This window comes from Coregonus lavaretus, assembly GCF_964263955.1.
Source record: "Coregonus lavaretus genome assembly, chromosome: 1".
Classification (NCBI taxonomy): domain Eukaryota; kingdom Metazoa; phylum Chordata; class Actinopteri; order Salmoniformes; family Salmonidae; genus Coregonus; species Coregonus lavaretus.
Genome location: NC_139988.1, coordinates 80,796,150 through 80,809,782, shown reverse-complemented (window position 1 = coordinate 80,809,782; position 13,633 = coordinate 80,796,150). Strand labels below are relative to the sequence as shown.

The 13,633-nt window shown below is 42.7% G+C and overlaps 2 protein-coding genes across 4 annotated transcripts in view; one reads left to right on the top strand and one right to left on the bottom strand.

Annotated features, from left to right (window-relative positions):
• Nucleotides 1-3,231: 3,231 nt before the first annotated feature.
• LOC311131987 (RNA-binding protein with serine-rich domain 1-like) lies at nt 3,232-10,441 on the bottom strand. Its single transcript, XM_084165142.1, has 7 exons — nt 10,394-10,441; nt 9,594-9,743; nt 9,145-9,315; nt 8,718-8,823; nt 8,375-8,528; nt 7,874-8,018; nt 3,232-3,800 (listed from the first exon to the last, which is right to left on the bottom strand). Coding segments are annotated over exons 1-7 (834 nt in total). The 5' UTR covers nt 10,396-10,441; the 3' UTR covers nt 3,232-3,694.
• Nucleotides 10,442-10,889: 448 nt separating this feature from the next.
• LOC311135246 (vesicle transport through interaction with t-SNAREs homolog 1A-like) overlaps nt 10,890-13,633 on the top strand; it is a 187,844-nt gene continuing 185,100 nt past the window's right edge. For all 3 annotated transcript variants that reach the window (XM_084169186.1, XM_084169185.1, XM_084169187.1), the window contains exon 1: nt 10,890-11,059. In XM_084169186.1, coding sequence (XP_084025312.1) covers nt 10,966-11,059 — 94 coding nt within the window. In that variant the 5' untranslated portion in view covers nt 10,890-10,965. The remainder of the gene's footprint in view (nt 11,060-13,633) is intronic.

Genomic DNA, 13,633 nt, shown 5'->3' with positions numbered 1-13,633 from the left:
TTCACGTCTAGCTCAAACCGTTTGTTTACGTCAGAACTATGCGGCGCTTCATATACACAGTTTGCATGACATATTGGTGAAGGTATATATATATATTTTGTCTCTCGCAAAAACAATCGCTTTGACCGCTATAGTATGAACTTTAGCAGTAAGTATTTTCGGCCCCGTGCACTTTGGATCATTTCGGTAAAAAAAAATAAACCACTACTGGTTGAGCAACAGACTCGTTGGTTCAAGCAATAGCTTTTTTATTTATTTGTACTTATTATTTTAATAACTTCAAATTGTACAAACATACGGAAGTTGAATCATACATTCAAAATGTATATTTAGCCAGAAATAGCAGCGTGACGTGCGCAGCAACTGGGTCGTCACTGTCATAATTATGGCTAAACCCCACCTATATCTAAAATGTATCTTCTTAAAATCTGATTTTTTTTAAACCTTAACCACGCTGCTAACCTTATGCCTAACCTTAAATTAATTTTTGTTTTCATATAATTTTTTCGATATAGCCAATTTTACTGTGGTAACTAGTGACAACCCAGCAACTGCGCAGCTCCACATAGCTTCTGTAGTTTCCAGCTGCATCTGGTTGCTTCTCAAATGCAAGGGAAAGGGGCGTTTGAGCTCATGTGTATGAGATCTGTGAAATGACAGGTGTACTGGAATGAATGACAGTTCAACTGCTTTTGCTTTCCCTGTAGTTGTCTAGTGTTTGAAATTCAATGCAACATTGCATCTCTTTTCTGTTTGTCATTGCTGGAGACTGTAAAGCATTCAAATACAGTATGAAAAATGTATGCACTCACTAACTGCAGGTCGCTTTGGATAAGAGCGTCTGCTAAATGACTAAAATGTAAATAAAAATGAATTTATAATAATAATAATAATAATAATAAGCCATTTAGCGCTTGAAAGACAGCAGCTATGATAACTCCATGTGTCGAAGGACTACCTTGAATGCCGGATGGATAAGTGAGTGTGGCGCTGTACTTAATTCCTGTTGAAAATGAGATGACTAGATATATACACGACATGACTGATCTCATCAACAATGTGAAACTATCCTCTGCTATTTCAGTCAGCTGATGGCCAAGGAACCTCTGGAGAAGCTAGAGTTCAAAGACCTGATGGACAAACCCAGCCAGAAGGACAAGGAGGCCAAACCCTGAACTTCACTTCCTATACAGATGGATACTGTCATGCTGGAGTGATATACTAGACATTCATTTAGTTTCCCTCTTCCTCTCCGTGTGTATATATATATACAGTGGGGAAAAAAAGTATTTAGTCAGCCACCAATTGTGCAAGTTCTCCCACTTAAAAAGATGAGAGGCCTGTAATTTTCATCATAGGTACACGTCAACTATGACAGACAAATTGAGAAAAAAAAATCCAGAAAATCACATTGTAGGATTTTTAATTAATTTATTTGCAAATTATGGTGGAAAAAAAGTATTTGGTCACCTACAAACAAGCAAGATTTCTGGCTCTCACAGACCTGTAACTTCTTCTTTAAGAGGCTTCTCTGACCTCCACTCGTTACCTGTATTAATGGCACCTGTTTGAACTTGTTATCAGTATAAAAGACACCTGTCCACAACCTCAAACAGTCACACTCCAAAACTCCACTATGGCCAAGACCAAAGAGCTGTCAAAGGACACCAGAAACAAAATTGTAGACCTGCACCAGGCTGGGAAGACTGAATCTGCAATAGGTAAGCAGCTTGGTTTGATGAAATCAACTGTGGGAGCAATTATTAGGAAATGGAAGACATACAAGACCACTGATAATCTCCCTCGATCTGGGGCTCCACGCAAGATCTCACCCCGTGGGGTCAAAATGATCACAAGAACGGTGAGGAAAAATCCCAGAACCACACGGGGGGACCTAGTGAATGACCTGCAGAGAGCTGGGACCAAAGTAACAAAGCCTACCATCAGTAACACACTACGCCGCCAGGGACTCAAATCCTGCAGTGCCAGATGTGTCCCCCTGCTTAAGCCAGTACATGTCCAGGCCCGTCTGAAGTTTGCTAGAGTGCATTTGGATGATCCAGAAGAGGATTGGGAGAATGTCATATGGTCAGATGAAACCAAAATATAACTTTTTGGTAAAAACTAAACTCGTCGTGTTTGGAGGACAAAGAATGCTGAGTTGCATCCAAAGAACACCATACCTACTGTGAAGCATGGGGGTGGAAACATCATGCTTTGGGGCTGTTTTTCTGCAAAGGGACCAGGACGACTGATCCGTGTAAAGGAAAGAATGAATGGGGCCATGTATCGTGAGATTTTGAGTGAAAACCTCCTTCCATCAGCAAGGGCATTGAAGATGAAACGTGGCTAGGTCTTTCAGCATGACAATGATCCCAAACACACCGCCCGGGCAACGAAGGAGTGGCTTCGTAAGAAGCATTTCAAGGTCCTGGAGTGGCCTAGCCAGTCTCCAGATCTCAACCCCATAGAAAGTCTTTGGAGGGAGTTGAAAGTCTGTGTTGCCCAGCGACAGCCCCAAAACATCACTGCTCTAGAGGAGATCTGCATGGAGGAATGGGCCAAAATACCAGCAAGTGTGTGAAAACCTTGTGAAGACTTACAGAAAACGTTTGACCTGTGTCATTGCCAACAAAGGGTATATAACAAAGTATTGAGAAACTTTTGTTATTGACCAAATACTTATTTTCCACCATAATTTGCAAATAAATTCATTAAAAATCCTATAATGTGATTTTCTCTTTTTTTTCTCATTTTGTCTGTCATAGTTGACGTGTACCTATGATGAAAATTACAGGCCTCATCTTTTTAAGTGGGAGAACTTGCACAATTGGTGGCTGACTAAATACTTTTTTCCCCCACTGTGTGTGTGTGTGTGTGTGTGTATATATATAGTGAAAATGTAATATTGTGGACGGTGTTTCAAGCTTCGTATAAATATTTTGGTAAATTAACCACCTTCTGTTTTGTGTGGGTTTGACGTTGGATATAGATTGACAGTAAATAAATTATTTGAGGTGGCTTACAGTTCTCACCAGAGGTAGTGTTTCACACTTGCATGCACATGGTACACAAAATATCTTCCCTCAGTCTAGCTAGCCTAGACTTATGCATAATGAATGAGGTAACATGCTTTGAGGCTTTCATCAAGTGTAGAAAATTGCCTTACTAACTACCCGAAGCACTATGGAATGTTGTAGTTTGGGGTGATTGAGTCTGACGAACACAAGTCAAATTGTTCAAGACTCATGAACTTTATTAAAACATCAGGCAGCACATGTAAAGCTGGCTCAACTAAAGAGTTTTAATAGTTGCATATTAAAACAAAAAACAAAGTTCTACAAAAATTAGAATTCTGTAAACACAATGTGTCAACCACAACCCAGCTGTTAAGTACAAAAAGCCCCAGCTTGAGAGCAGGGTTCATTTCACTCCTCTTGACACAGTGCTAGCTTGCCTCAGATTGAGCCTAGCATTCAACATTATGCTTATAGACCAATAACAATACACTATGGCGAGAGAAAGGCTGTCATGCTTATACCTGTAATGTCCTGTGAGATCAGTGAACATGGAGGGAAGAAAGTGGAGTACAACTTTTGATACACCCAAACTGTTACAGTGGAGAACGGGAAGGTGGGATAGGGATAGGAGGGAGGGGGGAGAGTAGATGTGAGGTCAGAGGTTTCAGGCAGCTCTACCGGGAGGAGTTGGAGCTGGAGCGTGAGCGGTGGCGTCTGCGACCGGGGGAGCGCGAACGAGTCCTGCGGCGAACCGGAGATCGTCTCCGTGGTGATCGAGACCTTCGGGAAACGGAGAGAGGAGGATCAAATCAAATTTTATTTGCCACATGTGCCAAATACAACAGGTGTAAACCTTACCGTGAAATGCTTACTTACAAGACCTTAACCAACAATGCATTTAAGAATAAAAGTGTTAAGTAAAAAATAGATAAGTAAAAAGTAAAAAATAATTAAAAGAGCAGCAGTAAAATAAAATAACAGTAGGGAGGCTATATACAGGGGGTACCGGTACAGAGTAAATGTGCGGGGGCACCGGTTAGTCGAGGTAATTGAGGTAATATGTACATGTGGGTAGAGTTAAAGTGACTGCATACAGTTGAAGTCGGAAGTTTACATACACCTTAGCCAAATACATTTAAACTCAGTTTTTCACAATTCCTGACATTTAATCCTAGTACAAAATTCCCTGTTTTAGGTCAGTTAGGATCACCACTTTATTTGAAGAATGTGAAATGTCAGAAAAATAGTAGAGAGAATGATTTATTTCAGCTTTTCTTTCCTTCATCACATCCCCAGTGGGTCAGAAGTTTACATACACTCAATTAGTATTTGGTAGCATTGCTTTTACATTCTTTAACTTGGGTGAAACGTTTCGGGTAGCCTTCCACAAGCTTCCCACAATAAGTTGGGTGAATTTTGGCCCATTCTTCCTGACAGAGCTGGTGTAACTGAGTCAGGTTTGTATGCCTCCTTGCTCGCACACGCCTTTTCAATTCTGCCCACATATTTTCTATAGGTTTGAGGTCAGGGCTTTGTGATGGCCACTCCAATACCTTTACTTTGTTGTCCTTAAGCCATTTTGCCACAACTTTGGAAGTATGCTTAAGCCATTTTGCGACCAAGCTTTAACTTCCTGACTGATGTCTTGAGATGTTGCTTCAATATATCCACATCATTTTCCTTCCTCATGATGCCATCTATTTTATGAAGTGCACCAGTCCCTCCTGCAGCAAAGCACACCCACAGCATGATGCTGCCACCCCCGTGCTTCACGGTTGGGATGCTGTTCTTCGGCTTGCAAGCATCCCCCTTTTTCCTCCAAACATAACGATGGTCAATATGGCCAAACGGTTCTATTTTTGTTTCATCAGACCAGAGGACATTTCTCCAAACAGTACGATCTTTGTCCCCATGTTCAGTTGCTAACCGTAGTCTGGCTTTTTTATGTCGATATAGGACTCGTTTTACTGTGGATATAGATACTTTTGTACCTGTTTCCTCCAGCATCTTCACAAGGTCCTTTGCTGTTCTGGGAATGATTTGCACTTTTCGCACCATCTCTAGTAGACAGAACGCGTCTCCTTCCTGAGCGGTATGACGGCTGCGTGGTCCCATGGTGTTTATACTTGCGTACTATTGTTTGTACAGATGAACGTGGTACCTTCAGGCGTTTGAAAATTGCTCCCAAGGATTAACCAGACTTGTGGAGGTCTACCATTTTTTTTCTGAGGTCTTAGCTGATTTCTTTTGATTTTCCCATGATGTCTAGCAAAGAGGCACTGAGTTTGAAGGTAGGCCTTGAAATACACTGCTCAAAAAAATTAAGGGAACACTTAAACAACACAATGTGACTCCAAGTCAATCACACTTCTGTGAAATCAAACTGTCCACTTAGGAAGCAACACTGATTGACAAATTTCACATGCTGTTGTGCAAATGGAATAGACAACAGGTGGAAATTATAGGCAATTAGCAAGACACCCCCAATAAAGGACTGGTTTGCAGGTGGTGACCACAGACCACTTCTCAGTTCCTATGCTTCCTGGCTGATGTTTTGGTCACTTTTGAATGCTGGGGGTGCTTTCACTCTAGTGGTAGCATGAGACGGAGTCTACAACCCACACAAGTGGCTCAGGTAGTGCAGCTCATTCAGGATGGCACATCAATGCGAGCTGTGGCAAGAAGGTTTGCTGTGTCTGTCAGCGTAGTGTCCAGAGCATGGAGGCGCTACCAGGAGACAGGCCAGTACATCAGGAGACGTGGAGGAGGCCGTAGGAGGGCAACAACCCAGCAGCAGGACTGCTACCTCCACCTTTGTGCAAGAAGGAGCAGGAGGAGCACTGCCAGAGCCCTGCAAAATGACCTCCAGCAGGCCACAAATGTGCATGTGTCTGCTCAAACGGTCAGAAACAGACTCCATGAGGGTGGTATGAGGGCCCGACGTCCACAGGTGGGGGTTGTGCTTACAGCCCAACACCGTGCAAGACGTTTGGCATTTGCCAGAGAACAAGATTGGCTAATTCGCCACTGGCGCCCTGTGCTCTTCACAGATGAAAGCAGGTTCACACTGAGCACATGTGACAGACGTGACAGAGTCTGGAGACGCCGTAGAGAACGTTCTGCTGCCTGCAACATCCTCCAGCATGACCGGTTTGGCGGTGGGTCAGTCATGGTGTGGGGTGGCATTTCTTTGGGGGGCCGCGCCAGAGGTAGCCTGACTGCCATTAGGTACCGAGATGAGATCCTCAGACCCCTTGTGAGACCATATGCTGGTGCGGTTGGCCCTGGGTTCCTCTTAATGCAAGACAATGCTAGACCTCATGTGGCTGGAGTGTGTCAGCAGTTCCTGCAAGAGGAAGGCATTGATGCTATGGACTGGCCCGCCCGTTCCCCAGACCTGAATCCAATTGAGCACATCTGGGACATCATGTCTCGCTCCATCCACCAACGCCACATTGCACCACAGACTGTCCAGGAGTTGGCGGATGCTTTAGTCCAGGTCTGGGAGGAGATCCCTCAGGAGACCATCCGCCACCTCATCAGGAGCATGCCCAGGCGTTGTAGGGAGGTCATACAGGCACGTGGAGGCCACACACACTACTGAGCCTCATTTTGACTTGTTTTAAGGACATTACATCAAAGTTGGATCAGCCTGTAGTGTGGTTTTCCACTTTAATTTTGAGGGTGACTCCAAATCCAGACCTCCATGGGTTGATACATTTGATTTCCATTGATCATTTTTGTGTGATTTTGTTGTCAGCACATTCAACTATGTAAAGAAAAAAGTATTTAATAAGATTATTTCATTCATTCAGATCTAGGATGTGTTATTTTAGTGTTCCCTTTATTTTTTTGAGCAGTGTACATCCACAGGTACACCTCAAATTGACTCAAATTATGTCAATTAGCCTATCAGAAGCTTCTAAAGCATGACATCATTTTCTGGAATTTTCCAAGCTGTTTAAAGGCACAGTCAACTTAGTGAATGTAAACTTCTGACCCACTGGAATTGTGATACAGTGAATTATAAGTGAAATATTCTGTCTGTAAACAATTGTTGAAAAAATTACTTGTGTCATGCACAAAGTAGATGTCCTAACCGACTTGCCAAAACTATAGTTTGGTAACAAGAAATTTGTGGAGTGATTGAAAAACAAGTTTTAATGACTCCAACCTAAGTGTATGTAAACTTCTGTCGATAATAAACAGAGTAGCAGCAGCGTAAAAGAGGGGGCGGGGGGGCAATGCAAATATTCCGGGTAGCCATGATTAGTTGTTCAGGAGTCTTATGGCTTGGGGGTAGAAGCTGTTAAGAAGTCTTGGACCTAGACTTTGCGCTCCGGTACCGCTTGCCGTGCGGTAGCAGAGAGAACAGTCTATGACTAGGGTGGCTGGAGTCTTTGACAATTTTTAGGACCTTCCTCTGACTCCGCCTGGTTTAGAGATCCTGGATGGCAGGAAGCTTGGCCCCAGTGATGTACTGGGCCGTACGCACTACCCTCTGTAGTGCCTTGCGGTCGGAGGCTGAGCAGTTGCCATACCAGGCGGTGATGAAAACAAAGGTCAGGAATAGGGGGATGATAATGGGCTTTAACTTTACACCTGAGGGGATACATGCTCATCTGCCATTCATTATGTAATCAGGGATTCCGAACAGAGGAAAAACTGCAAAAATCCCTCCATCCAATCTAATGATAGGACACAGATGTTAGACGTAAGATTCTTGATTTTGTTACCATAATAAAACAGGAAAAAAAGTACATCTTTGTCAAATGTACTGCGAAACAAGTAATTATTGTGGACGGACAAACATCCACACACACACACTGACATTAACACTGTAGGAGACTGACCTTCTCCTCAGGCGTGGCGGGGTGCGTCGCCACATGGGGGGTGGTGGGGGCATCCTGCGAGGGGGGGAGGGCCTGCGAGGGGGCGGGCGTATCACCCTGGGAGCTAGCACGCCAGTGGCTGTGATCTCCTGTCCGTCAATCTGACCTGCAGACACCATAGAGGACAAATAGAGGTACATTTTTAAATGATGTTCTAATTGTATGATTCAAGTAAAAACTCTGAGGATAGGTTATGGACAGAGAGTTCAATAGAGTAGAGTGCTGTAGAGTTGACTATTACAATGCATTCAAACTAGAGATGCTAACTGCATTTATACCCGTGTAGCTCAGTTGGTAGAGCATGGTGTTTGCAACGCCAGGGTTGTGGGTTCGTTTCCCACGGGGGACCAGTATGAAAAAAATTAAAATAATGATGAACTCACTACTGTAAGTCGCTCTGGATAAGAGCGTCTGCTAAATGACTAAAATGTAAAATACCCAGAACCATTGGTCTCCACCAACCTCCATCCATGTGTTTGAGAGCCTTCTCGGCCTCATCGGCATTCTCAAACTCCACGTAGGCGTAGCCCTTCGACAGGTGTGGGCGGAGCCTATCCACAGGCATTTCAATCATCTTGATCTTGCCATAGGTGCTGAAAATCTCCTGGATGTGTTCCTGAAAAGAGCAGAGACTTTAGTCAAAGCCCAACCTCTGAGATATTGCCCCCTACTCCAACAAGCCTTCAACATACAGTCTGCAGCTTGACACAAAAAATGCATTCAATTAGGCTATATGGAATCCCATTGATGTGCACATACACTGTATTCACGTACACTTGAAGACTGGGCAGTCATTTTGACTCACCTTGACGACATTTCTGGTGAGGCGGCCCAGGAACACCTTGGTTGGTCGGGGGCTCGGGCTCCTCTTACGCCTCTCCTTGTCATCCTTTTTCACCGACGACTTGGATCTACAGGAAGAGGTTTTACTCTTTATTCCTTCACTCAACAAAATATGTCACACTTCCAAGCTCACAGATCCCTCTCCTTAATCCAGTCTTTGGATTAGCTTTAGGAGTGACCACCAACCCTGGTCCAGCAGAGTTACGGAGCATGCAGGCTTTTTTGTCAGCCCAGCCCTAACATACCTGAAACAACTACTGAATGTCTTAAATGTTAAACTATTAGGTGAACTGAAAGTATTAAGTGCTGGTCTGGAACAAAAGCCTGCACGCACTAACTCAGAGCTGGGATAGGAGAGTGGAGACCACTGCTTTACAGGTTACACATACTTGGACCGTGAGCGTCGGTGGTTGTCATGGCGGCGGCGACTGGGGCTGGGCGACCCTGAGGAGCTGGATGAGCTAGAGGATCGGGAGCTGGAAGACCCGGAGCGGCTGGAGGCAGAGGAGGAACTGGAGCCGCTGGAAGAACCGGAACTGGAGCTGCTACTGGAGCTGGACCTGAGTGAAGACCGGGAGAGGGGCTTACTTTAGACCCGAGTGAAGACCGGGAGAGGGGCTTACTTTAGACCCGAGTGAAGACCGGGAGAGGGGCTTACTTTAGACCCGAGTGAAGACCGGGAGAGGGGCTTACTTTAGACCCGAGTGAAGACCGGGAGAGGGGCTTACTGTGGGCCATCAGAAAGCAGTGACTGCTGAGAGAAGTCGTCTGATAAAAACAGAGATGCTATGGTAAGGGTATAGCGAGAGCAAGAGAGATGTCACACATTGTTTCTGACCTGCTGCTCCCAGTTGAGCTACGTCGTTTGCGTCCCTTCTCCCTGCCCCTGTCCTTCTCAGCTCCCTCTTTGGTGGCACCCGTTTTCTCCTTCCCTCGCTCTTTTGCCTTGTCCTCCATATGCTCCTTTCGCCTCACTGGAGAAGGCGCCCTGTAGATTGATAGTAGAATGACTTGTCACTAACGCTGTCTGTCTATACCTAGCTAGAGGACAAGTAGAAACTATTCAAACTTTCGCTACAATTCCAGTCTGTGATGCAATATGTTAGAGAGACTGTTAGTGAAACTCGAAGGGACATATCTCTATTTTCCAAACTATCCTGTTGGCTAGATCATTTCAGTGCTGTAACGTTATCTAACTAGCTGAAGGTCGGTCAGCTGATAATTCAGGGACACATGGCGGGAAAAACTAGCTACTTATGTAGGTAATTTGTAGACACTGGTTCGAATTTCCGAACAAACAATAAATAAAATATGTCTGTACCCTTGAGCAAGGCATTTAACCCTAATTTGCTCCAGGGGCGCCATACTACTATGGATGACCCTGTAAAAACAACACATTTCACTGCACCTGTCCGGTGTATGTGACAATAAAACATATTTGTATGTGTTTTTCATTGGCTGACCTGCCCATACAACTAGCGTTTATCTAGCTACCCTCTATTTTGCTAATTCAACGACACATCGGTGAAATATACTCTCGAGTCAACTGCATTTCCTATAACAACAACATTATATACATCATACGTCTCTATAGAATAGTTAATTCAACGATTAAAGTGGATTAAAAGGGACGTTTACATATTTTGTTCTGGTTGCAGCTGCAAGTCGCAGAGAAGTGACGTTTCAAAATTGAGCCGGGGAATGTGGCATTTCAAAAGACGCACAGCTCCCTCTGCTGTCGTTTATTGGAATAGGAGTTTGGGATGTATATATTGTGTATCACATTTTGATACATTTAAAACAAAATGTGGGATTAGTAGAGATTATTAATCTGTATGCCTCTTTAACATTGTAGAAAAAGTATTTATTATTTATAAATGTGCGATATCCTCTTAAAAACAAATGGTTTCTTCTATTTCAATGTGATAAAGCTATAAATAAATGTGTAGCTAATGCATAAACTGTAGCCAATACGATGTCTTTCATTTCTCTGTACATGTATATTTTTTTCAGTTCCCTGCATGGAGAAAGTTTTGTCACTTCATTGGAAGAACCAATGAATTAGCTAACAGTTGCTGCTTTCTTACCGGGTAAAATGTTCTGTAACGCAACACGGAAGTGACGGCTCGCCTTCGCAGAAAGCGTTGTTTTGCTTCATCTTCAGATACTTTTCAGCCAGAAAGACACCTGTTTTAGAGTCAAACTTCACTATGTCTTCAAATTTTGAAGCCTACGAACAGGACTTTGGAACCCTGACAGCAGAAATAACCAACAAAATTGGAAGGATTCCCAAATTAGGTGGAGGTAAACCACGTTAATCTCTATTAGTTTGCCAACGAATGACTTCTGTCATGTCAACAAATTAATAATGCAGCTAGCTAGCTAGCTAGTTTCACATGACACATATTTTACACAAATGTCATCATATTCACTGCCGAATATTTAGCGAACTAAAACAATTCCACTAGCTTTGTGCTTTGTGTTAGTGAAATAACGACGTTACCTATCCAACTAGCTATTTAGTTAGTCAGCTATCTAACTAACTATCAAAGAGCCATCAATAGGACTTGAGCATTCAGATGCTGTGCTGACAAGTACACAGCAGTTTAATTCTACATTTAAGGTGATATGTTCCTGAAGGGAGATTGAATCCTGGTGCAATGACCATAGGTTGTCCTGCTCCTAGGATTGGTACTTCTTTCAATTATGTAGCTAGGCTAAACATGATTGGATTGGACTTTTAAACGAATATTTAGTTTTAGCTAAACTAAATATAGTAAAGTAAAACTAGACTTTATTCATATCTAGAACATGATGTGGACTGCATTGAAAACTAAATTGATTGTCTTGTTTGTTTGTGAAGATGTAGGCTTTAGTGGGACTGAATTGTTGAGTCAAGCCACTTATGTGCACTGGATGTACAGTAAACCTAATCCATCATTTCATTGTTCCACTTCTACAGTAGGCCTACATCTAAGAAACTAGATGAAATTGCCCCTCCTCCCTACAGTTATTCCACCTCAAAAAGCACAAGAAAGAGATTTCGACCCCCACCATCTCAGATTGTTCTGAAATCGTTTCTGTAGTTAGAAACGGATAAGATTAGCATTCCTAAAAGCATTATTTTGTTGAAATATAATTTGATCTCTGAGAAATTATGCTGATTGATTGCACCCAAATTGTCCATTTTAATTTATAGGATTAATATAATCTTCAATAAATATAGTACCTAACATCTGATTTGGACCATAATTCTTCCTAACAATGAGTAAGACGAGGAATCCAATACAAGTATCAAAAGCCACCCACGGACCCCCCACACCACACTAGAGATAAATAGTTATGGCGTCTTTTTAGGCAGTAGCTCCGCCATGGTTCGTTGGACAAAGCCTATGGGAATATGAATGGAGTTTTTGTAGGGTTTTTGGATAAATGCAGAAAATAAGCTCTGTGGTAAACACAGGCTTAGGAGATCCTATAAGTTTTGTTCTATGAGATAATCTTCATTAGTTCAGGTTGCTTTTTGTGAATTTAATGCATTTATCTAATTTATAAAATGCACAAAGGCTTCATAATTCATGAAGGTCATGTTAACTTACAGGTATTATCTCATAGAACAAAACGTATAAGATCTCCTAAGCCTGTGTTAACCTCAGACCTTATTTTGGGCGTTTATCCCAAAACCCTATTCTTTCCCCATAGGGATGGCTGAACGAACCAGAGGTAACTCATTTCCGTTTTTTATGACTACAAGCTGGCAAGCTCTATTACCTTAATTTCTCAGAGATCAAATACAGTTTCAACAAGGCAACAGTAAATATGTCATCCACCACGAATGATGCAGCACCCTTGGGCCAATTGGAATATCGTGTGTGATTTAACACATTTCAGTTAATTACTATTGCGCCCACCTAATTTTATAAATGACAGATCTCTATAGCGAAGACGCATCATTCATCCAAGTTTCGTCCAAATCGGGCCAGTGCTGTCTGAGACAGATCCACAGTCCCCTCCCTGATTTCATTGATATGAATGTTCTTGCATATGTTAAGTCTTGACAGTGTTTGCAACATGTGTACCAAATTTAGTCACAATACGATATCCTTGACTGATTTATATGCATTTATGTGCCAGACCACGCCCACGTGAATGCTTATTGGTCAATAGTGGCCATGTTGTTTTAGGTACTAGTCTGGAAAATATTGCATTGAGAGAACTTTATCCATAGATGCCACATATCAAGTTTTGTGCAGCTCGATCATTCGGTGCCAGAAGAGTATCGTTTTTAAGTGTTTTTTACAAAATTCTAAATGGCGGATAATCCATCATGGCGGACCTTATGTGTCCCTGAGGCAAATGTGTTCCTTGTGAGGAGAGGTACCTATGTACTGAATTTCATGACTTTAGGTCAGACGGGGTGAGGGGTGTGACCTTTAAAAGTTAGCATTTTCAATCTCTTGTTATAGCGCCACCATCTGGCCAATCAGTGTAATTTTGTAAATGCCTGATCTGTATGGCAAGACGCATCATTCAGCAAAGTTTTGTCAAAATTGGGCCAGTGCTGTCTGCAATATCGCGTGGGACTTACGTACGTAGAGTTGATTACTATAGCGCCCCCTAACGTACTAATGGACGGAGACAGATCCACAGTCCACTCCCCGATAACATTGTGGGGGACAACAAATTTCCACAGAAAATTTTACTAAAACACATTTACTTGAACATTTCAGATGCAAAGTTTGGTAACAGAATGACAGTTTGTGCTGTTGGTGCTGTCATTCTGTTACCAAACTTTGCATCTGTACTGTAATTCAAGTAAATTTGTTTTTGTAAAATGTTCTGTGGATATTAAGTTGTCCTTGTGTATAGAGTTGTGTG